This window comes from Mesoplodon mirus, assembly GCF_964341445.2.
Source record: "Mesoplodon mirus genome assembly, chromosome: 6".
Taxonomy (NCBI): Eukaryota; Metazoa; Chordata; class Mammalia; order Artiodactyla; family Ziphiidae; genus Mesoplodon; species Mesoplodon mirus.
The window spans coordinates 144,503,123-144,527,699 of NC_138982.1; the positions used below are offsets into that span (position 1 = coordinate 144,503,123).

The 24,577-nt window shown below is 55.3% G+C and overlaps 1 protein-coding gene across 1 annotated transcript in view; it reads right to left on the minus strand.

Moving 5' to 3' along the window:
- CBS (cystathionine beta-synthase) overlaps positions 1-15,385 on the minus strand; it is a 31,380-nt gene extending 15,995 nt beyond the window's left edge. Inside the window, exons 1-11 of the mRNA XM_082625075.1 lie at positions 15,271-15,385; positions 11,393-11,600; positions 8,076-8,182; positions 5,980-6,114; positions 4,542-4,621; positions 4,327-4,461; positions 3,719-3,788; positions 2,366-2,457; positions 1,479-1,604; positions 777-861; positions 374-479 (exon numbers count right to left, since the gene is read on the minus strand). Coding sequence (XP_082481201.1) covers positions 374-479; positions 777-861; positions 1,479-1,604; positions 2,366-2,457; positions 3,719-3,788; positions 4,327-4,461; positions 4,542-4,621; positions 5,980-6,114; positions 8,076-8,182; positions 11,393-11,592 — 1,136 coding nt within the window. The 5' untranslated portion in view covers positions 11,593-11,600; positions 15,271-15,385. The remainder of the gene's footprint in view (positions 1-373; positions 480-776; positions 862-1,478; positions 1,605-2,365; positions 2,458-3,718; positions 3,789-4,326; positions 4,462-4,541; positions 4,622-5,979; positions 6,115-8,075; positions 8,183-11,392; positions 11,601-15,270) is intronic.
- Positions 15,386-24,577: the final 9,192 nt, after the last annotated feature.

Below are 24,577 nucleotides of genomic sequence, written 5' to 3' on the forward strand. Positions count from 1 at the left end.
GCCGCCTGGGCAGGTGTGCAGACACTCAGCACCCCCGGACTGGAAGCGGCCACGGCGGCCACCAGGCAGACCTCGCACAGCCCGTCCCCGGGGCCGCCGACCCCAGCCTGGGTCTCGCCAGGTTGGGGCTGGAGTGTGAGTGAAGCAGCAGAGCCGGTGCTCCCTGCAGCGGGGGGTGGGAGGCGTTCTTAGGGCGGCTGCGTCCCCCACCCCGTCCCCCGCGGCCCCACAGCACCCCCCCGCTCCCTCCCCGCTGCTGCTGGGTCTCGGGGGCGGGGGGGGGGCCCTGGCGGGCAGCAAAGGCGGCACAGGCGCCCGGGGGGGCGGAGCGCGGAGCGCGGGCAGCCGAGGGGCCGGAGGGTGCGCTCCTTACATGTAGTTCCGCACAGAGTCCGGCAGGATCACCACGCAGCGCTGCCCCTCAGTGAGCTCCTGGGCGGCCTTCACGGCCACTGACATGGCGCTGCCGGCGCTGCCGCCTGCCGGGAGGGGCGGGGTCAGACCGCAGGGCGCGTGTGCGTGCGAGTGCGTGTGCGTGTGCACGCCGCACCGCGCTCTGGAGGGGTGCTCGGGGGAGGGGCCGGGTTCGGGGTGCTGAGGGGACCCCCGCTTCTCACTGTCCACCCAAATTCGCCTCGTCACCACCGAGTGTCACGACCAAACCCTCCTCACACAGAACCTCCGAGCCCTGCAGCAGACGGCGTGCAGGTGGGCCGGGCAGCCCCAGCGCGAGGGGGTCCTTCAGGCGCTGCCCCAGCATCTGGCGCCCCACTCACCGCACAGCAGCCCCTCCTGCGCGATCAGCATGCGCGCGAAGGCGAAGGCGGCTTCGTCGTCGCTCTTGAACCACTTGTCCACCACCTGCGGGACGCCGAGGGCAGGCGGTCAGGCCGGGCGGCGCCGGGCAGCGGGGCTGTGGTGGGCGTGGGGACTACCGCCCAGGTTGCAACCTCACAGAGGACCTCGGTCCAGGAGGCCGTGACCCTCCAGGGATGTAGCCCAGCCCCTCGCCTGGGATCCAGGACTCACATCTGCAGACCTAGGTCGCACCCCACCCCCTCCCCCCGGGTCCAGCACACTGTGCACGTGGCCAGTAAAACCGCCCACCAGCCCCGCTGTAGGGCCACACTTCTAGTCTAGGTCCCTGACCGAAGCATCCTTTAGGGTCCTTAAAAGGAGCCTTCTCTGGGGTCCTTAGCTCTCCCACGTCGGCCTGCTTACCCGCTCCAGCCACCCGGCTCCCTCCCTCTGCCGGGGTGGTCTGGTCTGCGCCACCCGCCACCCGCCACCCCCCAGCGGCCTCTGTGTCTGCCCAACAGGGCCGTGGCACACGCTCGTCAGGTAAAGTACCGCAGTCACCACGTCATGACCCCCGAGACTACTGCCCCCTGTGCAGCACGGAGCTCGCGTCTCTGTTCCCGCTCAGCCAGGCAAGGCTGTGGCCTGAGGGCTGGGCTTGTCACTGCCGCCCCGCCTACCGTCCGGTCCAGCACGGTGGGGATGAAGTCGTAGCCGATCCCTTCCACCTCGTAGGCCGTCTGCTCCGTCTGGTTCAGCTCCTCGGGCTCTGCGAGGATGGAGCCTTCGGGGTCCACCCCAATGATCTGCAGAGTGGGCAGCCTTAGGGCTCAAGTCTCACCTGGACGCACCCGGCTGCCATCGGGGCGTGGGCCCTGTTCCCGGACTTCGGGTACGAGGCTCGAAACCCACAAACCCAGGCCCGGGCGCTGGGAGATCGCAAGGTAAATAAATGTCCAGCTCAGGGCACTCAAGGGGGCAGCACGAGGCTGGGGGAAGCGGCGTCCTGGAAAGCTCCTCCTGCGCGGATGCCCCAGGACAGCCCCAAGAGACGCCCCGGGACAGCGGGAGCCTGGGGCGAGGGGGCTGCTAGGACTGACCTCTCCTGGATGGCGGAGAAATGGGCAGAGAGGAAGGGTGCGCCTCCAGTGGGAGTCTCTCTGAGCCCCTCTCCAGGCTCAGGTGCCCCTCCCCTACTCTCAGAGCCCCGGTAGGGCAGCGGTAGGACCTGAACCTGAGAGCTCTCGGCTTCTGGAATGACCTTTGGAGGCCACCCAAATGGACTCTCCCACCCCCAACTCATCTGGGCGTCCAGGTTGCTGGGTCCTTTATCTCCCAGGCAGGCACAGGTACACCGCCCCCCCCATATAAGATGCAAGGCCGTCTATGCAGAAGTGTCAGAAATGGCAACTTACAGCTCTAAAGCAGAGGCCACTCTGTGGGCCCAAGGCCAAGGAGCCCGACAGTTAAGCCTCCAGCTGCAGTTCAGGCCGCAGGTGGGAAACGCGCACACGTCCAGGCCCACCTCTCCTGGGCGGGGCAGGGTGGTGCCCTCGCAGCCCCTCACCTTGCATCCAGGGCACTTCTCCTTCAGCTTCCTGGCGATGCCCGTGATGGTGCCCCCCGTGCCCGCCGACGCCACCAGCATGTCCAGCCTCCCTGACAGGGGAGAAGGCATGTCAGGGAGAACATCCCCAGGCAGGAGTGGCCAACCCCCACTTTTTTTTTTAAGCATCGTTATTGGAGTATAATTGCTTTACAATGGTGTGTTAGTTTCTGCTCAGCCCTCCACTCTTAATAAGAAGCAAGAAGGTCCTCAACCGCAACGAAGGCAAGTAATCATAAAGGGCAAAAGCAAACCTATTCTCAAATGTAAAGCCTCTCATCACAGTCCTTCATCTTTAAGATGCAGTCACAGTAACAGGGCCCCAGGGAGCCCCATTTAAGGCTAAACGGCAGCCAGTCCCTGAATCCCTATTTGTCGTGAATCGTGAACGAGGTGACATCCTGCAGGAGGTGGGCCCCAGGTGGCTGAGGGCTGAGCCCAGGGAGGCTCTTCACACTTTCTTAAGCTGTTTGATTCAGACGATGTGGATAAGTGAACTGAATTATCAAAGGAACCAGAATAAACCACTCAGCTTGGCTCGGACGTCTGGCCTCTCTCAGTGCCCGGTGGCCAGCTCAGGCACCTGCAGACAAGTCAGCACGGGCACCCGTGCTGAGGCAGAAAGGCTGTTTTTACCGAATGAGAGGATTCTCACACATAAAACCTGGGTGAGCAAAGGCCTGGACTTTGCTGCCTGGCTCCTGGGCACGGAACGAGGGCACTTAAGCCAACGCTAGGCTCCAAACAGGAAGCCAGGGGTGCCAAGCCCCTGGCAACGCTTCCCGAAGACCTCTTAGGGAAACAGCCCGTCAGAAAACATCACAACCCCCTTGGCCTTGGCACCAACTGTGCGGAGAGGTTCCAAGCAGCCTCATGTCTGTACAGAGCAAGCTAATTGCAGATGTCACCACCCCAGTTCTGCAGATGAGAAAACCCCAATGTTGAATTCAGTGCCCAGGCTGGGGCTTGAGGCCAAGTGCCGTTCAGCAACGTGAAGCCCCAGCTGTAAGCCCAGCACCAGCCTGGGACACCCCTGTTCCCTGCACTCAAGAGCTCCTACAGGTCTGGAGGAAAGACTGCTAGGTAAACAAATACAACCACATGATATGTTTGGTGCTTTAGGAGAGGCACGGGCAAAGTCCAGGAGGGCACAATAGAGGGAGGAAACCGCTCTAGAGAAATGCTCTAAAAAGCACTTCACGGAGAGGGGACATTTGAGCTGGGTTTTGAAGGATTAATAGGAGTTTACGAAGGAGCGGGTAAGTGACTTGTATGCTCCCAGGCAAGATGGACAGCAGGGTTAGAAGTATACACCATCACACTGCTGCAGGATCTCCTCGGCCGTGATGTCGTAGTGAGCCAGAGGGTTGCTGGCATTGCGGTACTGCAAGGAAAGAGAGCAAAGGAGTCGTGCTGAAGTCAAGGCACAGAACCGGCAGCGGCCACAGGGCACCAGGCAAACAGCTCAGTGCAAGCCAGAGAGGATCCCGGCAGCTCAGGGAACAGCCCGGGCACCTCAACAGACACCAAGCATGAAAACCAGCTCTCCAGAAGATGAGATTTCTGAATTAACCCAGACGTGGAGTGAGTGACAAAGGAGAGCTTCCAGTCAAAAGGTCTGCATGTATTTTATGCCTGTAGAGAGCTTCCAGGGGCCTCTGTAAAGGGCATTCCGGCGCACTGAGCTGGGCCCTCGAAGCCGGAACAGACAGCAGCGCCAAAGGCTTGGCCGACGCTGCCGGCCACGCCCTGGGCTGGGAGAAGCCAGTGACCGCGTCCCAGCACATCGGTCCCTCTGCGGCCTCTGCTCCTGCTGCAGATGTGACACCACCCCGAAGCCCCCGACAGACATCCCCCAGGGAAGGCCCCGCTTGGTCCCAAGCCTCTGGGCACACACTGGCCCCCCAGGGCCCGGCCCTCACCTGGTCCAGGATGTGGGAGTTGGGGATCTCATTCCTCAGCCTCCAGGCCACGCCCACATGTGACTCAGGGGAGTCGAATCTGGCGTTGGTGGGCGTCCTCACGATCTCAGCCCCCAGGGCACGCAGGACGTCCACCTGCAGAGGTACGTGGTGGCCTTCACCTCCCCACCGGGCCTGTAGCGCAAGGGCAGGGGGCCGGGGACATGCCCGCCTACCTTCTCAGTGCTCATCTTCTCTGGCATCACGATGATGCAGTGGTAGCCCTTCACCGCGGCGGCCAGGGCCAGCCCGATCCCTGGGGACAGCACGTGGAGTGAGAGGGGGCCATGGTGCCCCCGAGACCCCGCTTGCAGCCCCAAAGGCCCAGGGGAGAGGGCGCTGCGAAAATGCCCTACGTCATCCCCTTCTGCCCTCAAAGGAGGGGATAAGAGGACAGTGTGCAGGCAGAGGTAGAAAGGCAAGTGTGCCCAGAGAAAAAAGCAGGGTGCCCACCACGAACCCCAGTTCCTCCAGCTCTTACTGGGCGCCCGGGAGGTGACAATAGCAGCAGACATCGTGGAGCCCGCCTGTTCCCGTCCCCAGCCCCACCACGGGCCCGGGGCACAGGCCCGGGCCGGACGCCTCCTCCCTGGTTCCAAAGAGGTCAGGGCCGCTGCCCAGGGCTGGGGGGAGGGGCCACCCCAGTTAGTCTTAAGACAGAACATGGAGCCAGAGAGGAGGGTTCTGGAGCCTCAAGATCTCCCGGAGTTTGCCCCACTCGGCTTCGGACCTGCTTGGGACCCACGACCCCTTTCTGGGTTTGGCTGGGAATGTCTGTCCTGTGCCTGGCGTGCCACTGTGCTTTGGAAACACATTGAAGGTTCACAGCCGGAGAGGAGTTTTGCTTCAGGAGGAATCGAGCCTCAGGTCTCATCCACCTCTGATTGAGGGGATCCTTAGATGAGACTTAACGTCGGTGCTGGAATGGGTTCAGACCTTGGGGGGCTGTTGGGATGGGGGTGAATATACTTTGCATTCGAGAAGGACATGAATTCTGGGGGCCACAGAGGGTGGAGTGTTATGGGCTGAACTGTGTTCCTCCAAACTTCATCTGTTGAAGTCCCACACTGCACCTCCCTCAGAATGTGACTCTCACTGGAGATGGGTCTTTGAAGAGGAGATTGAGGTTAAACGAGGTCATACGGGTGGGGCCCTAACCCCGTGTGTCTGCTGTCCTCATAAGAAGAGGAGATCAGGACACAGACACACACAGAGGGACACATGTGAGGACACAGGGAGAAGATGCCCAGGAGAGAGGCCTCAGGAGGAGCCAGCCCTGCTGACACCTGATGTCAGCTGTCCAGCCTCCATACTGTGAGATAATAAACGTCTGCTGATTAAGCCGCCCAGGATGTGGGATTTATTACCGCAGCCATAGGAAACTTGGACAGATTTTTACTACAAGGTGTAGTTGCCCACATAACAGACTCCAACATCACCAGTGCAGCTGGGACAGCAAGACAGCAGAGAAAGCTGGGCTCAGTCACACACCTGCACACAGGCATCAGGTGCCGAGCAAAGTGCGTGGAGGGAAGGGAAAGGCCAGCCAGACAGACCAGCGCGTGCAGCCATGGGTCACCCGGGCCGGGAGCTCTGGCCCGTGGCAGCGCCCACCTGTGTTCCCCGACGTCGGCTCGATGATGGTGTCCCCAGGCTTCAGGGTCCCCTCGCGCTCAGCATCCTCAATCATTCGCAGGCTGATGCGGTCCTTCACGCTCCCGCCCGCGTTGAAGAACTCACACTTGGCCACTGGAGCCGGAGACGCATCATGAGAGAGGAAGAGGCCCCCGACCGCTAAGGGCTGCCTGCCGTGCCGTCCCCTCCCCAGCACCCGACACGCCCAGGAGGCAGGGACAAGCCTCAGTGGTCCTGAAAATCATCGCCTTTCCATTGCCACCTCCCACACCTGACGTGGGTGAGGGTGCTCGCCCACGGGAGCTCCTGCCACCTGCCCGTCCCAACCCCCATGGACCACATGGCAACTCCAAGTGTACGAGACACAGGAGCCTAAGGAGCCCCCCCAGCTGGATGGATGGAGCAGGGTCACCCCCGTGAGGCAGTACAGTCCCGAAGAGACTTGCTGGGCGAGCAGGGGGCGCCCGACTGGAGCCCAGGCTTCAGTCAGAGCAGACAGCCCCGCCGTACCCAGCGGACCATGACAGACGACCTGATGTCCTGAAGCCACGGCTCGCCCGTCACACCCCCAGACCAGGACCCACACGCCTTCCACACCCGCCTCCCGCCGTCTTCCCCACCTGGCAGAGACGACTTCCTCTCCTGCGCCTAAGCCTCTGCTTCTGCTCTTCCTTCCTTGGGGGAGGACTCCCTCCCACCTCTCAAAAATATGCAGTTTTCGTAAAAGGGGGAGAGATGGCACCAACTGTGATTGGAGGACCAGGCCGGCCTGCAGCACCCACAAAACAAGCTCCTCCTGCTTTGTCCTGGTTTCTGAAATCCACAACCATAGACAGGCTTTCCCCCCTAAGACCCAGAGAGGGCCCTGCCAGGACAGTGAAGGAGGGGGTCTTGAATGTCTGACCGCTGAGGAGCCCTGCACCCCAGGCTCTTGTAGGTCACACACTTGAATTACTTGTTAGAAAATTCTAATGAGCCCATGGGAAAGCCAACAGAGACGCAGGGATTCAAGCTGATCAGCCGTGGGCAAGCCAAGTAACCAACCGGAGGCTCGGTTTTTCCATCTGTAAAATGGGCACAGTAAAACCTACTTCAGGGGCTCCTGCCAAGTTGAAGCGCACACAGCAGGCCCATGCCTACGGGGTACTAGTTACTGGTCTCTGTTATCTGACGGAGGAGCACAGAGCAGACGATAGCTCTCCTGGGCTGTTCTGATACACCCCCAGCAGTGCCTGGGAGTGTGTACTGCTTGTTGCTTATGAGAGAACTCTTCACCAGAGGCGTGCGCGGGAAGCCTCTGATGGTGACGCCTCCGGGGTGAATCGACCACGTGGCCTCGGCCCCTCCCCTAGGAGGTGTGGACCCCCAAGGACCGTGCTCTCCCCTCCCCAGCTCTCTCTGTCCCACAGCACCGGGCCTGGTCCCCCCCCCGGGCCTCTGCACCTGTCACCTCCTCTGGGACAAGGCTGACATCTACCTGGGCTCCGAGCCCGGGAGAACAGTGGAGGGGAAGAAAGCCCCCCACCCTCTTGTGTTCCTGGAAACAGCCTCCTGCAAAGAAGTCCCTTCTCCATAGGACTTGGATAAGACTCTCAGGTGATCCCCATGTGTACCAGACACAGCTCCCAAATCCCCACTCTGTGTCTCCTAAGTGAAACGCGAACTGTCTGTCTGAGCACCAGGGCAGCCAGTTCCTGCCCAGCTGATGGCTGGGACCCTCATCACAAAAACCGCCCCGGCTCTCAGGCCAGCCCACCCCACCCCACCCACGGCATGGCTACCCCTCCCTACGAGAGTCCGAGACGGAAGGGCGCCGGAAGGGCGCCGAAGTTGTCGGTTTAGAGCACCGCCTGCCCAGCTCGGGTTCTGCCCCCGACTTCTGCCCGGACACGCTTCCCTCCACAATTCAGGCCTCGGCTCACAGGCCACGGCCTCCCTTACACCGACTCCGGAGAGGGCTCGCTCACCCTCCAGCAGCCCACCCTCACCTGATGTGGTCAGACACCCCTCCCGCGGGGTCTGAGGGGCCCCTCGCGCCCCCGGCCCGCGAGCCGTGTGAGGGAACCGGCACTCACGGAGCTCACACTTCAGGCCGAAGCCCCTCCCGATCTTGTTGATCCTCACCATCGGGGTGTCCCCGATTTTCTTCAGGATGTCCGGCAAGATTTTGGGAGATTTTTCCCTAAAACAGAGGAGTCCACGATTACTCAGAAAAACAAAGTGGTACCAGCCTCGGCAGGCCAGCACATTCTTTTAAATAAATCAAGACGTAAATCAAAGAGTTGCCTTTCATGAGGATCGGGGTGGCAAGTACACAAATCTACATTCGGTAACAGGTCACACACACATGCACGGGCGAGTACACCTCAAAACCTACGAAAACGAATGCAATTTAGTGAACAGCTGCACCAACGTTTCCGGGGCTTGAAAACGCACTGTGGTAACAGACGGTATCAGTGGGCAGCTGGGCGAACGTCCCCACGACCTCTCTGTATGATTTCTGCAACTTCATTTGAATGTTATTTCCAAATAAAAAAGTTAAAACAAACAAACACTGACTTCAAAACAACATCACATCCTGGTCCACCTTTTTAGGTTTTTTTTTTTTTTTTTTTTGGCATATGGGATCAAACCCGCACCCCCTGCATTGGAAGGCGGAGTCATAGCCACTGGACCACCAGGGAAGTCCCGATCTTTTTAGGTTTTTGATCTTCAATTTATCTCCTCTCTCAGCACCTGCCTCCTGGGATACCTCCCTTCCTTTTCTTTGATGAAAAAACTGGTGGGGACCCCTGGACAGAGACGCCCTCAGACGGTCTGGCCACCGGGCAGTGACAGTGACTGCAAAGAACCCGCCCAGGCACCTGGCATCACTCAGTGTCTGGCACAGGTGGCAGGAAGCCTGATACTCAGACCAGAGAACCAAGGCCTCTGGCGGGTCATCTCTTGTCCTTGGGGCTAAGGTCAGGCGAATTCCCAGGTGGGCCTCCAGGCCCCGAACGGGATTCGCTTCTCGTGGACCAGCTGTCCCCCTTCACATTCGAGTGACTGCCCCCCCCAGGGGTTCTTCCAGCTGAGCAGCTGGTGACAGGTGACAGGAAGGTGTGGGACGGCCCAGCCGCTGCTCAGCTGTGTGCATGCCGTGAGACCTGCGTTTCCCGAGTGGCCCCCACGACGTTGCCTCCATCTTCATCCTCAGGGACCGACCATTCATCCCGGAATATGCAAAACTGACGTGAGTTCCAAGAAACTCAATGGCTTCCTACACCCTGGATGTCTCAGGTGCCATCCCCACGCTCTCACGCTTGCGTGAGCCGCGGTCCCCACTGCAGGGACCCATTAACCATGTAGCTTCCTCCCCCGCTCCCAAGGTGGTGATCCAGCTCCCCAGGAATGCTGCCTTCCGCCCCGGGGCCCAAACAGGCAGCAACACGGCCTGGCTAGAGCCCAGCTGCACCCTCCAAGGTGGCACGGATGCCCCGAGCCCCCCAGAGGCAGGCTTGGCCAAGAGAGGTGCAGAAGTCGGGGTGAGGGGAGAGCCGGGGCGGGGGCAAAGGGCTCCTGACCCCAGACTTGGAGGGAGACCAAGCTATAGGGGTGACCTCCGGGTTGACTTATTAACTAGTTAAAGCCAAGGCAGGAGGGGTAAACACCTGGGAAGGACTGGAGGGTGGCTGAGTCATCCACCCCCAGCAGAGGTTGTAGCGGCCTGAGAAGGGGGAGGCCCAGCCCACCCCGTCCCACCCCTGCGGAGAACTCAGGGTTCCTGACTCAGCACCAGGCTCTGGGGGGCCAGAAAGTCACCTGGGAAGCTTGCCTGAGGTGATCGGGCCGGGCCTGGGGAGGGAATTTAACACCTTATCTCAGCTGCTTTCCCTGTGACAGCCCAGGAGGCTTCCAGGGGCAGAGCCCTACAGCCCCCTGGAATAACCCGAAACCCCTCACCTGGCAGGGCGCCTGGCTCTGCTTCCCCTCCGCAGCCCCTCCCCTCCCTCTGCTGCTCCCACTCTGTTCCTCGTTCTAAGCCCACCCTACCTGGGAACCGTCTGGAACCCCTTCCCCAGATACCCAGAGAGCTGGCACCTCCTGCCCATCCAGGTACTGGCTCTGAGGTCTCCCCAGGCCGCCCGGCCACGTCACTTGTCTCATCACCCCTGTGCTCTCACCACCGGGATCGCCTAGGCTGCCTCGTCCAGGGACCCGGGTCCAGCGTCCTGACAGCGGGTGAGCCCCAGAGCCTCAGGCCCGAGCCCAGCTCCTCATAAGCTGAACTGGGACAAGCAGTTTCAGGATGGGACAGCAACCCCGCCAGGGCGTTTCAGGAAGGTTAGGTCACCACGTGAAGTGCAGGTGTGATGCTAGGTTGCAGCCTGGATAGGATGGTGTCCCAGCCACCCCAGGCCCAGTGAGAAGCTCACGGAGCCATTTCACCCCATGCTCTGCTTTGTTCTGGAAGCAGGGGCTCATGTCCTATGGCCGGCGGCCAACTTGGCCTCCTGAGCTCCCAGAATCGAGGTATGTTTAACGCTGGGAGCTTCTGGGTTTGTAAATGTTACTTCGGTCCATTGGCCCCAGTGAGGCGAGCATCCCCTCCCCCTCCCCAGTTCTGAATCAAAAATCAATAATCATAAACGTTGGTACAGCAGTGTATGAAGAATAAGAACCAAACATCCAAAAGGCATGTTCTTCTGACTCATTTGTTGTACTTCTGGGAGGTAACACTAAGGAAATAAAGATAATCCTAAGATTTAGTGAACTTAGTTTGAGTTTCATGATGGATCAGGGATTTTCTGCCTTTTTTTTTTTTTTCCTTTCCCACTGATTGATCTCCTGCACCTAGAACAGGGCACACATATAGTAGGTGCTGTGACTAAATGAATTGCATTTTCCACTGCAGTTATTCATAATGAGATCATTGCAGACACATGAATACCCAAGAGAAGGCTTAAAGTCGTGGTTTATTCATCCAACAGTCTCGGTCCAACCACAAAGACCCCACTACAGAAAAATACTTCACGGCCTGGAGTTAAGCAGAGAAGGGCAGGCATGATCCTAATGACAAGAGTGTGCGACCGGACGGATCTGGATCAGAAACCTCCCCCCTGCCTGTCACTCAGAGCGTGCGACCTGGGCACATCCCTTTATTTATTGAGCATCTGCTCTTGGGAGGCACTGAACTAGGTGCTGCGTTACAGCACAAACGAGCCTTGGCCTCTCTGAGCCTTGGGGGGACTCAGCTATAAAATACCTCCCGCCCCAGCTCACCATCCATCCAGAGTGACTGCAAGGGACGGGGGTGGTGGGGTAGTGGTTCACACCCCAGGTCCCTGTGGCTATCTGGCTTCAGGTAACAAACTCTTCCCTCCATCTTATGATCATAAAGGGGACTCACAGAGTAGTGTGGTGATGTGGAGAGTTGGTGGCAGGCCTGCCCAGCTGCCAGGAGCACCTGCTCGGGGCATCGGGACGGATCCACAGGACCTCCTTGTCTCCCGGAGGCTCCTTTTCCAGGCTCTCTTTCCCCAGGTGTGCCCCTGAGAGGTGGGGGCACGCTGCAGACCTCTCTTCTGCTTGGGGTGTCTCAGACGGCATGGTGGGATCTGTCAAAGGCAAGGGGAAGAGAGGCCGTCAGTTCGGGCCGTTTCCAAACACCTGCAGAAGAGCCTGCTTCTCTGTTGCCTGTCCTGGGAATCCTGCTCGCCCAGCCCCCTCTGGGCGTGGAGCTCTGTTCACTCAAGTAGCTCGGCAGGAAAAGGCATAACTACGCAGGCACCAGCTGCTGTGGACAACAGCTGGACAGTTTCTCAAAGGGTTAAGCATACAACTATGGTGTGACCCAGCAATTCCACCCCTACGCATATAGCCAAAAAGAATGGAAACATACAGTATTTGCCCACCCCATTCATAACAGCACTATTCACAATCGCAAAAACCTGGAAACAAACCAAGTGTCTGTCAGCAGACGAATGTATAAACAAAATGTGGTTTACCCAGACAGTGGAAGAGTGTTTGGCCATGAAAAAAGAATGAAGTTTTAAAATCTTCTCAACATGTGAGCGCATGCACACACACACAGACACACACACACACAGCAACTACGTAGAGGTGATGAATGTTATTCATCTCGATAGCTTGATTGTGGTGTCTTTTCATAATGTATACATAAATCAAAACATCAAGTTGTACACCTTAAATATATATATGACTTTTATATATCAAAGATATCTCAATAAAGTTGTTTGAAAAAGACTACATTTAGGGACTCCCCTGGTGGTCCAGGGGTTAAGACTCTGCGCTTCCAATGCAGGGGGCCCAGGTTCAATACCTGGTCAGGCAACTAGAGCCCGCATGCCACAGTGAAGATCCTGCACGCTGAAACTAAGACCCGGAGCAGCCAAATAAATAAATATATACATTTTAAAAGACTACATTTATATGATGGAAATAACAAGAGGAAGATGAAGATGGTAATAAATATATTTTTACCCTAAAAAAAAAGGAATGAAACATTCTGCTAAGTCAAATAAGCCAGACAAAGAAAAATATTGCATGACTCTACCTATATGAGGTACCTAGAATAGGCAAATCAGAGAGACATGAAGTGGAATGGAGATTCCCAGGGGCAGGCGGAGGGGAGCCACTGTTTAATGGGTACAGAGTTATGATGAAAAAGTTTGGGGTACAGATAATAGTGATGGTTACACAACACTGTGAATGTGTGTACTGCTACTGAATTTCACACGTATGAAGAGTTAAACAGTATATTACGTGTATTTTATCAAATTTTAAAAATCTCATGGAACCTTAAAATAGATGACAAAAAAAAAAAGAAAGAAAGAAAGGAAAGGGAACGGGCTCTCAAAGAAGAGACTGCAGCCCTGCCCGGCTCCTTCTGGTGACAATGAGCAAACGCCCACCTCTCACCTTCAGAAACCAGGACTGAGCTCAGCCGCTCCGCTGCCTCCCTGGGATTTCCCACACTGAACAGAGGACCAGTCCAGGCCGGCGCGGAGCCATCCCTCCCCAGGCTGATGACCGGACACTCACCACGGCTCCAACTCCGTAAGGAGCAGTGAAAACTAAATGGAATGAGGTCTCTTGGATGGAATCCCAGAACAGAAAAGGGTACTAGGGGAAACTAAGGAAATCTGAATAAGTAGGGACTGTAGTTAACCATAATGTTCATTAATTGTAAAAATCGTAAGATGGTAATAATGGGGGGAACCGTGAGTGTGAGGGGGGAGGAACGTGAGAATTCTGCTCTCTTCTCAATTTTCTGTAAATCTAAAGCTCCCCCCACCCCAAGTCTCTGGAGCCCCGTGGGTTTGGAAGGTCCCTGCGAGGAGCTCAAGGTAGGGGATGGGGCTCGGGGTGACCTCTGAGCGCAGCCCTCACCACTCCTCCGCGAAGCTGGAGGGACCCCAGCCCCCCTGCTCCCCAGGACGTTTCGGCAGGCAGTTTGCTGTGGAAAGGTCGGGTGGCCCAGGCGGAACTGGGCTGAAGCTGCAAAGGGCCCCTCACTTGGAGGTGCACATGGAGGCTCGTGGACCCGCTGGACTTCTCCTCGGGAGCGGCCCCATCCGGGTACCGCCGCCATCAGCAAGGGCAGAGGCCGCCCCAGCTGGTTCCCTGTCTCCCAGCGCAGGGCCAGGTGCAGACCAGCGCCCAGCAGTTCGCCCCAGATGCCCAGGCCGGAGCCTGCGCGCAGGGGAAGCGGAGACCCCCACCCTTGGCAATCACATCTGTTTCAAATCCACGAGGCCCGCGGCGCACGGCTTTCCGGGAGAAACCAGCCTCCCAGCCGATCTGCCCCCAAACGTGCCTAGAGCAGAGGTTCCTTCAAGTCTTTGGATCAGCAAGTAGTTTTTCAGGCGTTCAGTTCCCCTCGTGAAACCACGCGTCCTTCTTCCACCATTCAAAAAGCCCCCGAGGTAAGAGGAACACTGCCTTCGCTCCGCGGTGCGCCCGCGGGTAGGTGGTTCTTCCGTCGTGCAGAAGCGCCCCTGTCCTAGACCTCTTTCCCCATCAGAGGCCGACAGGGCGGCAGCCCCCTGGCCAGGACACCCCGCAGACCGGTCCGGCAGACGCAGGCTGCCCTGCGCCTCCTATGTGGCGACTTGCCTCGCCTGTAGAGACCTCCCGAAAGGTAAGGGGCTGCTGGGAACTCAAATCGACACCGACAGAACCTCCGTAGAACCCACAGGCACTCGGCGGGACCCTCGCTGGGCCACCCGGGTTGGAACTCGCGGATCCAGTTCAGCGCAGCCCGTCTCAGCTCCCGGCGGGCACAGCTCCGCGCGGGCACAGCGCCCTGCGCGCCGACGCACGTGCGTGCTGGGAAGGCGGGCTCCCCTGGCGCGGCGCTGCTGGCACCTGCCGCACCCCAAACCACAAGACCCTCCTGGGGTCACGGCCCCCGCGCCCCCCAGCGCCCTGCACGCGCGCACCAGTCGGCCCAAGAGGGCCAGTTAGGGCCAAGGGTGCGGAAGGTAGTAAACTCCTGTTTCAAAGGGAGACTTTTCAGGCGGGAAATTGAGACTCTACAGAGGATCTGGAGAGCGCCCGGTCACCCGGCCTTTGGGAGGGGCTTTTGGGGATACGGTTTGGGATAAACACCCCCAGGTAACTCTTGGGAGGCTAAGTTTTGCGCTCCCGCTCCTTCCCCACTACCCTTCCCCATTCTCCAGCTCAGCCATCCGCCTTGCCTAGGGCTCGAAGTGGGGGGGTCTCAGGGCACCCTCCCCCACCCCCTTAGTACGTGCTGGAGGCAGGGCCCTGTTTGCCCTGCGCACCCTGCGCTCCCTCCCACCGCGGGCAGCCACCTCCCGTGCAGCCTACGCAACTACATCAATATTTTACACCCCGCCCCCACCCACTCCACAGAACTGGCAGAAGAGAGCAATTTTCGAGACAACCATTTCCCATCCAAAATGCAGCGAAAAATCAATGATGGCACCATTAGAGCGCATCTTCCGAAAGTCTCAGCTCGACGCCCCCCGGCTCGCGCCCCCTGCCGTCCCCTCCGCAGCCGCAGGAGTTGGAGTGGAGGCCCTGGGCCACGTGGGCGCGGAACCCCCAGCTTCAGGACAGTCTGGACTCGCGATAAGGGGAGGGTTCGGGACGCGGGGGGCGCGGGGCCAGCTCCGCGGCTGGCAGATGTAGATGATGCAACGCCGGCCCAGCGGTTGCCGAGGCGGGGACCCCGTCCCAGACCCCGGCCAGATCCCTCCGCCTAGGGGTGGGGCGAGTCACGGTCCGGCAAGTGCTCACCTGGACCGAGACCGGGAAGAAGCGGAGGGCTGGGCGCGTCCGGGAGCGGCGAGCGGTGACCCGGAAAGTGCGACCCCGGGGCTGGGTGGCACCCCGGGGACCGGGCGGCCAGAGTGGAAGGAAGGCGATTGGCTGAGAGGAGGGGGCGGGGGCCGGCTTCCGGCCAATCCCGAGTTGCGTATCGCGGGGCCACCGCCTCTCTCGTACCCGCCTCTCGCCACGCCCACCCCGCCACGCCCCCATCCCTCCCCCACCGCCGCACCTTGGGTCAAGACCCCACCCCCATCACCTACTCTCTCTTGACGCAGCCGTGGGCCGGTGGCCTCTGTCCCCTCTTCTCCCCTCACTCCCGGGACCCCCGCACGCTCCGCCTACCCCTACCCTCTCCCCACTCCCCGCCCCGGGACCCCAACCAGAAACGCGCATCCAGGGGTGTGCGAACACTCTGCACCCAATGTCCCGATTCTGTTTTACTTGGGTAAATCCTTGCTCTGCGGGAGTGTAATAAATAAATATCGATTGATGAGTTAAAAACGTGCGGTCTGGAGAGAGGAAGGCCTTGGAAGGCCCTGAGGACGAGCCTCAGCACGCATCCCGCCTGCTGAGTCCCCTCACGCAGGCCCCGGTCCCGCGACCACCGGACACGGTTCTGTCTGGTCGCGGGACCCCAGGGGGCTGAAAGCTGCGGGCGGACCCAGCGCGCAGACAGTAGGCGCTCTGCACCTGGGCTTGGGATCCACCACGCCGGGTTTGTCCCGACTTATTTCCTGCCCCTCACGGTCCAAGGGCCCAGCATACACAGCGCTTCGCCGGCCGAGCCCCGCTGGCTGCCCAGCCCGGTCACCGCTCCCATCAGGGAGGGAACCTGAGCGCACGTGGCCATGGCCAGAAGCCACAAAGCCGCTGCCAGCCGGGCTGCCGGCAGGCTCTCACCAGTCACGGGCGCCAAAGGCTGAAGGCCAGGAGGGCCCTGGTCGCTGGGAAGGCCACCGCTAATAACAATATTCCAGACTGGGTGCTCTCGATTTTTAAAGAGCCTGCCTGCCTCTTGAGGTTCCCGAGCTGAATGGAGAATCCCTGACCCCTGAGTTTCTCCTGCACTGTAGTGACTAAGTGAAAGGCGGAGCCGCCAGGCTTGGGCAGATATACAGGATGCAGTTACTTGGCCCAGCACCCAACTGTTCAGTGCGCTGGCCACGGGCCCGCATTGCTCCCAGCACTGCATGGGAAACAGAGCAAGCTCAGACAAATGGCCTCTGCGCCTGCGGGGTTGCTGTTCTAGGGGAGGGGGCTCAACAGACAGCACTTCATAAAAAAACTTTCACTAATGGGACTGATAATAAAGAATGATACAGCGGGGAATGGAGAAAGACAGGAGTGGGAGAGTCCTAGATCAGGTGGTCAGAAGTCTCTGTGGACAGGTGACCCTTGAGCAGAGAGCTTAGGAACCACATCTTGTCCTGGAGAAGGATGTCCCCGGCTGAAGTTAGCCAGTGCAAAGGTCTGGGGCAGGAAGAAGGCAGGGTGTCCGGGGAAGCAGGGAAGGTCACTGTGGCCGGAGTGGAAGCAGGTGCGGTCAGAGGTGGGAGGGGAGGCGGAGCGCAGGCCACGATCTGGACTTTAGCCTCAAAGACCTGGGGCGCTTGGGAGGGTTTCCAGTGGGGAGTTTCTGATTATGCTCTGACTTATTTTACCTTGGCATAATTTCAGACTGCCACAAAAGTGGCAGGAAGAGTATAAGAATTCCCAGATACTCAAAGATTCCCACATGTTAAACTTTTACTAACCCCTGAATCTTTGAGTGTGATCTTACTTGGAAATAGGGTCTTTGAGGATATAATCAACTTAAGATGAGGTCATAGAGAATAAAGAGGGGAGCTCTAAATCCAGTATGACTGGTATCCTTATAAGAGGGAAATTTGGACACAGACCCACAGAGGGGAGATGGCCGTGTGAAGACAGAGGTAGAGACTGGAGACATCCAGGCACAAGACAAGAACACGCAAGCAACAGGAGCTGGAGAGGCAGGAATGACCCCCCGCCAGAGCCTCAGAGGGAGCAAGGCCCTGCGACACCGTGATCTTGGACTTCTGGCCTCCAGAGCTGTGAGAGACAATGAATTTGTGTTGTTTTAAAAGGCAAGCATAAAATTTTTTTAAAATTTTTTGATGTAATTTCAGAATGTCAGAAAAGTGGCAAAAATAGTATAAAGAATTTCCAGGTGCCCTTCATGCAGATTTTCCAAATGCTAAATTTTTATTATGTTTGCTTTACACTTCTCTCTCTGTGTCTGTCTCTCTTAGATTCTTACATATAAAATATGTATCTAAGTCTCTGTCATCAATTTATCTACCATCTATCTGGTTTTTCTGAAATGGTTGAGAGTAAGTTGGAGATACAATGTCCCTTTACCCCCAACTACTTCAGTGTGTATTTCCCAGAAACAAAGAATTGTTTCCTATAACCATAATTCAACGGTCAAAATCAAGAAGCTAAAACTGCTTTTAAAAAAATAAATAAAGACTTTAAAAAACAAACAAAAAGTTAACGTTGATACAAAACTATGATCTAACCAACAGACCTCACTCAGTTTGTCAGTCATTCCAACAGTGTCCTGCATAGCCAGTCCCTGACCATATGCCACATTCAGTGGCTGAGTCTCTTTAGCTATTCTTTGTATTAAGACATGGACATTTTTTCTTTCTTCTTTCCTTCCTTCCTTCCTCCCTCCCTTTTTTTTTTTTTTTTTTTTTTTTGGCTGCGCTGTGCGGCTTGTGGGATCTTAGTTCCCTGACCAGGGATTGCACAGTGAAAGCGTGGAGTCCTAACTACTGGACTGCCAGGGAATCCCCAGGACACTGACATTTTTGAAGTGTACAAACCAGGGATATTGTAGAATGTCCTTAGTTTGGTCTAATTCCACCCAGGGGATGCACTCTGGATGGAGACCACAGGAGTGGTGCTGAGTCAGAGTCTGTGATCTGACAGGGGCACCTGCTGTCTGCGTGTCCCATCACTGGCAAGGTTAACCTTGCCCACTTGCTTGCTCCACTGTAAAGTTACCATTTTCACTCTTGTAATTCGTAAGCATCTTATGGGGAGAGGCTTTGAAACTATGTAAGTACCCTGTGACCTGTCAAATCTCATCCTCTAATTATAGCTTCCATTGATGATTTCTGTCTGAGTCAATTTCGATTAAAATGGTTGCCCAGGGGTGGTTTTCTAATTCTATCAGTCCTTCTACATTTATTATTTGGCATTCCACTATAAGAGTTTTTCTTCTCCCCCACTCATGCATTCATTCGTTTATTTACACCAGTGTGGATTCATAGATTCCTGTTTTTAAAAAACCATACGTTTTACCATTGAAAGTGAACAGACCAATGGGTTTTTGCACACAAGCACTAATATTTAGTATTCACAGAGTTGTGCAACCATCACACAATTTTAACATTTGTGTCACTCCAAAAAGAAACCCTGTACCCATTAGCAGCCATACCCCCATCAATGCAGCAGCCATAGGTAAACCACTACTTTATGTTTTTATTTATACAAGGTAAATTCATGGATTCTAGCCATACTATATAGGTTATAATCTTTCACCAGCATTTTTTGATGGAAAATAGTCCCAGATCAAGAATCAAGCTGTCCTGTTGTTACCTGAAAATAGGGTTCGCCTCTTGGTGGGTGTCAAGCCAAAAGACACAACCAAGCCAAAGAGTGGGAGAAGGAAGGATGTATTATTTGCAGCAAGTAAGGAGAACACCTGGGATCCTTCCCAAAGCACTGTATCCCCGAGCAGCAAAACTGGGGAAGTTTTAAGCTAAGGGTACATGCATATTCATGAGGGGCTTGGGTGGTGTATGCATGTTCATGAGGGGGCCTGGGCAGAGGAGAATTCAGCATAGAATTGGGGCCAAGGTCGACAGAATCCAATCTTTAGTTGATTGAAGCCAGGAGGGTCAACATCATTATCCCATCCTGTACCTGGTGGGGGTCTCAGTTCCTGCAGAACTCAAAGACTGTATCAGATTGTGATGTACATTCCTTGAGGAGGAACTAGGATTCAGTTTTACCAATGAACTACTGTTTCTTTCTTTTTTAAAAAAAATAATTAATTAATTAATCAATCTATTTTTGGCTGCATTGGGTCTTCGTTGCTTCGCGTGGGCTTTCTCTAGTTGCAGTGAGCAGGGGCTACTCTTCGCTGTGGTGCGTGGGCTTCTCATCGCGGTGGCTTCTCTTGTTGCGGAGCATGGGCTCTAGGCACACAGGCTTCAGTAGTTGTGGCTTGCAGGCTCTAGAGCACAGTGTCAGTAGTTGTGGCGCACGGGCTTAGCTGCTCTGCAGCATGTGGGATCTTCCCAGACCAGGGCTCGAACCCACATCCCTGCACTGGCAGGTGGATTCTTTCTTTTTGCGGTATGCGGGCCTCTCACTGTTGTGGCCTCTCCCGTTGCGGAGCACAGGCTCCGGATGCGCAGGCCCAGCGGCCATGGCTCACGGGCCCAGCCGCTCCGCGGCATATGGGATCCTCCCAGACCGGGGCACGAACCCGTGTCCCCTGCATCGGCAGGCGGACTCTCAACCACTGCGCCACCAGGGAGGCCCTGGCAGGCGGATTCTTAAACACCGTGCCACCAGGGAAGTCCTGAACTATTGTTTCTTTACTGCTTTTCCTGTGTTCCTGCATTCCCTCACTTCCCCAAAGATCATTAATTACTGAGACCTGTTTAAGGGCAAGCACTGTGGCCAAGCTTAGATCACAAAGTGGCTTAGGGGACTTCCCGGGTGGCACAGTGGTTGAGAATCTGCCTGCTAATGCAGGGGACACGGGTTCGATCCCTGGTCCAGGAAGATTCCACGTGCCATGGAGCAACTAAGCCTGTGCTCCACAACTACTGAGCCTGCACTCTAGAGCCTGCGAGCCACAACTACTGAGCCTGTATGCCACAACTACTGAAGCCCGTGTGCCCTAGAGCCTGCATGCTGCAACTACCGAGCCCATGTGCCGCAACTACTGAAGCCCGAGCACCTAGAGCCCGCATTCCACAACAAGAGAAGCCACCACAATGAGAAGCCTGCGCACCGCAATGAAGAGTAGCCCCCGCTCGCCACAACTAGAGAAAGCCCATGCGCAGCAATGAAGACCCAATGCAGCCAAAAAATAAATAAATAAAATATAAGTTTAAAACAAAAACAAAGAAACAGAAAAAAACAAAGTGGCTTAGGCCAAAAATGGCTTCTCTTGTGTTGAGAGGGCCATGCCTGGTTCTCTTTCTCCGGGGACCCCCTACCCTGTCTGCTTGCATAATGGGTCCTTGTTATGGGCTGAACTGTGACCTCCCCAAATTCATATGTCAAGTGCCACCCCCCAACACACACCTAAGAATGTAACTATATTTGTGGATAAAGTCTTTGAAGAGGTGATTAAGTGAAAAAGAGGCCTTTAGGGTAACTAAGACTCCTTGACCAAACCTTGGTCAGGCTCCCGAGCCCCCTTCTCCACTAGCATCCCCCCAAAACACACCTTGTCTTGGACCCGCCTAGGCCGGTTTTAGCAGGAATCCTGCTAAGTCAGTTTAGAGAGACTGCCCCACCCCCTATCTGATCACCCTTGACATCCGATCAAGGTCCCCCCTCCTTTGATGTAGAAGTCCCTGGCCTGCCTTTAGCAAGAACTCTACAAGGTCTGTTTATCAAGAATCTCCCCGCCTTAGCGGCTTCCCTGGTGGCGCAGTGGTTAAGAATCCGCCTGCCAGTGCAGGGAACACGGGTTCAATCCCTGGTCCTGGAAGATCCCACATGCCGCGGAGCAACTAAGCCCATGCGCCACAACTACTGAGGCTGCGTGCTGCAACTACTGAAGCCTGTGTGCCTAGAGCCCATGCTCTGCAACAAGAGAAGCTACTGCAATAAGAAGCCCGCACACTGCAATGAAGAGTAACCCCCGCTCGCCGCAACTAGAGAAAGGCTGTGCGCAGCAATGAAGACCCAACACAGCCAAAAATAAATTTAAAAAAAAAAAAGAATCTCCCTGCCTTGGTGTCTCCTAGTAGTTTTCCATCCACTGAGCCCTCACTCTGCTGCTCGGCTGCAAATTCCCAGCTCCCTCCTTGTACTTGGAGTTGATCCCCATCTCTCTCTCCTATTGCAATAGTCTCAAATAACATCTTCTTTACCCTTTTAATAACAAGTGTCAGAATAATTTTCTTTAATAAGAGTAGTGGGGGCTTCCCTGGTGGCGCAGTGGTTGAGAGTCCGCCTGCCAATGCAGGGGACACGGGCTCGTGCCCCGGTCCGGGAAGATCCCACATGCCACGGTGCGCCTGGGCCCGTGAGCCATGGTCGCTGAGCCTGTGCGTCCGGAGCCTGTGCTCCGCAGCGAGAGAGGCCACAACAGTGAGAGGCCTGCGTACCACAAAAAAAAAAAAAAAAAAAGAGTAGTGGCTTGGCTTAAACAACAAACACTTATTTCTCATCGTTCTGGAGGCTAGAAGCCAAGTTCAAGGCACCAGCTTGGTGAGGCCTCTCTTCCTGGCTTGTAGACGTTGGGGGAAGGAGCAGGGGACAAGCTCACTCGTGTCTCTTCTTAGACGGGCACTAACCCCATCACAAGGGATCCACCTTCACGACCTCATCACCTCCCAAAGGCCCCACCTCCAAATACCGTCACCTTGGGGTTTTGTTGGTTGGGGGACGGGGGCACAAATATTCAGTCCACAGCAGGCTGGAACCCAATCTGACTGGTGTCCTTTTAAGATGGGGAATAGGTACCAGGGATGCACCCACACAGAGGGGAGACCACGTGAGGACACGGGGAGAAAGCGGTCATCTACAAACCAAGGAGAGAGAAACCAATCCTGTGACAACCTGATCTTGGACTTCCAGAACTGTGAAAAAATAAATGTCTGCTGTGGAGGAGTTTGCTGTCCCTGCACCCAAGGTCCCTAGGGGCCAGCAAAAGGGCTTGCAGCTCAGGAAGAGGCAGGAGGTTGAGGCAGATGAGGGAGGGACGTGTGAACTCTCCTGGGGAGGCGTGTCTGGGTGGCAGATGGCTGGCTGGCCCCTCCAGTTACAGGGCAGCAGGAGGAAACGGTTCTCATCCACCGGGTGACAAAGCAAACGCAGGAGAAGAGCTAATGGTAGAAGCATTACACAACAATGTAAATCAACTATACTCCGATAAAATTGGAGTCTCTTTCCACCCCCAGTTCCAGGTCTCAGAGACAATTTATTTGGCCATTTTCATTTTATTTATTTATTTATTTATTTTTGGCTGCATTGCATCTTTTTTTTTTTTTTTTTTTTTTTTTTTTTTTGCGGTACGCGGGCCTCTCACTGCTGTGGCCTCTCCCATTGCGGAGCACAGGCTCCGGACGCACAGGCTCAGCGGCCATGGCTCATGGGCCCAGCCGCTCCGCGGCATGTGGGATCTTCCCGGACCGGGGCACGAACCCGTGTCCCCTGCATCGGCAGGCGGACTCTCAACCACTGCGCCACCAGGGAAGCCCTGCATTGCATCTTTGTTGCTGTGTGTGGGCTTTCGCTAGTTGTGGCGAGCAGGGGCTACTCTTCGTTGCGGCGCGCGGGCTTCTCATCGCGGTGGCTTCTCTTGTTGTGGAGCACGGGCTCTAGGTGTGTGGGCTTCAGTAGTTGTGACACACGGGCTCAGCTGTTGTAGCTCATGGGCTCTAGAGCACAGGCGCAGGCTTAGTTGCTCCACGGCATGTGGGATCTTCCTGGATCAGGGCATGAACCCAAGTCCCCTGCATTGGTAGGCAGATTCTTAACCACTATGCCACCAGGGAAGCCCTGGCCATTTTTAAAATGGTATTATTCATCACCATAATGTAGACGATATCCTGTATTTCTTTTTCTTGATTTATGAACTTTAGGCCATATCTATTTTAACAATAAAAATAAATGCTCTTTCTTATGCCAATAAGTTTTTATATTTGCAACAGTTTTATTGATACAATTTGCATACCATACAATTCACCCATTTAAAGTGTACAATTCAGTGGCTTTTCGTGTATTCACAGAGGTGTGCAGCCATCACCACACACTCAATTTTAGAGCATTCTCATCACCATAGAGAGAAACCCCAACCCCTTAGCCATCACCCCCCCACCAATCCTTCCATAGCCCCCCCACAGTGTTTGTCCCTGGGCACTACTAATCTACTTTCTCTCTCTCTAGATTTGCCTACTCTGGACATTTCATATACATGAAATCATATAGCTTGTGGTCACTTGTGACTGGCTTCCTTCACGTAGCGTGTTTTTCAAGGTTCATCCACGTTGTCACATGTAACAGTACTTTTCTCTTTATTGTCCAGTAAAATGCTGTTGTATGGCTATACAATGTTTTATTTATCTATTCATCAGTTGATGGACATTTATATTGTCTCCACCTTTTAGTTATTTTGATTAATGTTTCTATGAATACTCGTGTACAACTTTTTGTATGGATATATGTTTTCATTTCTCTTGGATATATACCTAAAAATAGAGTTGCTCAGTCATATGATAATTCTATGTTTAACCTGTTGAGAAATTGCCCAACTGTTTTCCACACAGCTGCACCGTGTTACACTCCCACCTGCAATGTAGGAGGGTTCCAATTTGTTCACCCACTCACCAACACTTCCCATCAGTCCTTGTTTTGATCCGAGCCATCCTAGGGGGTGTGAAGTGCTATCTGATTGTGGTTTTGATTTGCGTTTCCCTAAGGACAAGTGACGTTGAGCATTTTTCATGTGCTTCTGGGTCATTTGTATATCTTCTTTGGAAAAATGTCTATTCAGATCCTTTGCCCATTCTTACTTGGGTTGTCTTATTGTTGTTGAGTTGTGAGAACTCTTTTTATATTCTGGATACTGGACTTTTTATCAGATATAGGATTTGCAGATATTTTCTCTCATTCTGTGAGGCATATTTTTCACTTTCTTGATAGTGCCTTTCAATGCACAGAAGTGTTCAGCTTTGATGAACTCTAGTTTATCTATTTTTTCTTCTTTTGTGACTTGCACTTTTGCTGTCATACCTAAGAAACCACTGCCTAATCCAAGCTCGTGAAGATTTACCATGTTGAGTTTTATGGGTTTATATTTAGAGTTCTGATCTACTTTGAGTTAATTGTTTGCATATGGTGTGAGGTAAGAATCCAACTTCATTCTTTTGCATGTGGATAAATGGTTGTCCCAGCACCATTTGTTAAAGAGATCATTCTTTCCCCATTGACTGGTCTTGACACTCTTGTCAAAAGCGATTGACCACAGATGTTAGGGTTTCCTCATGGACCC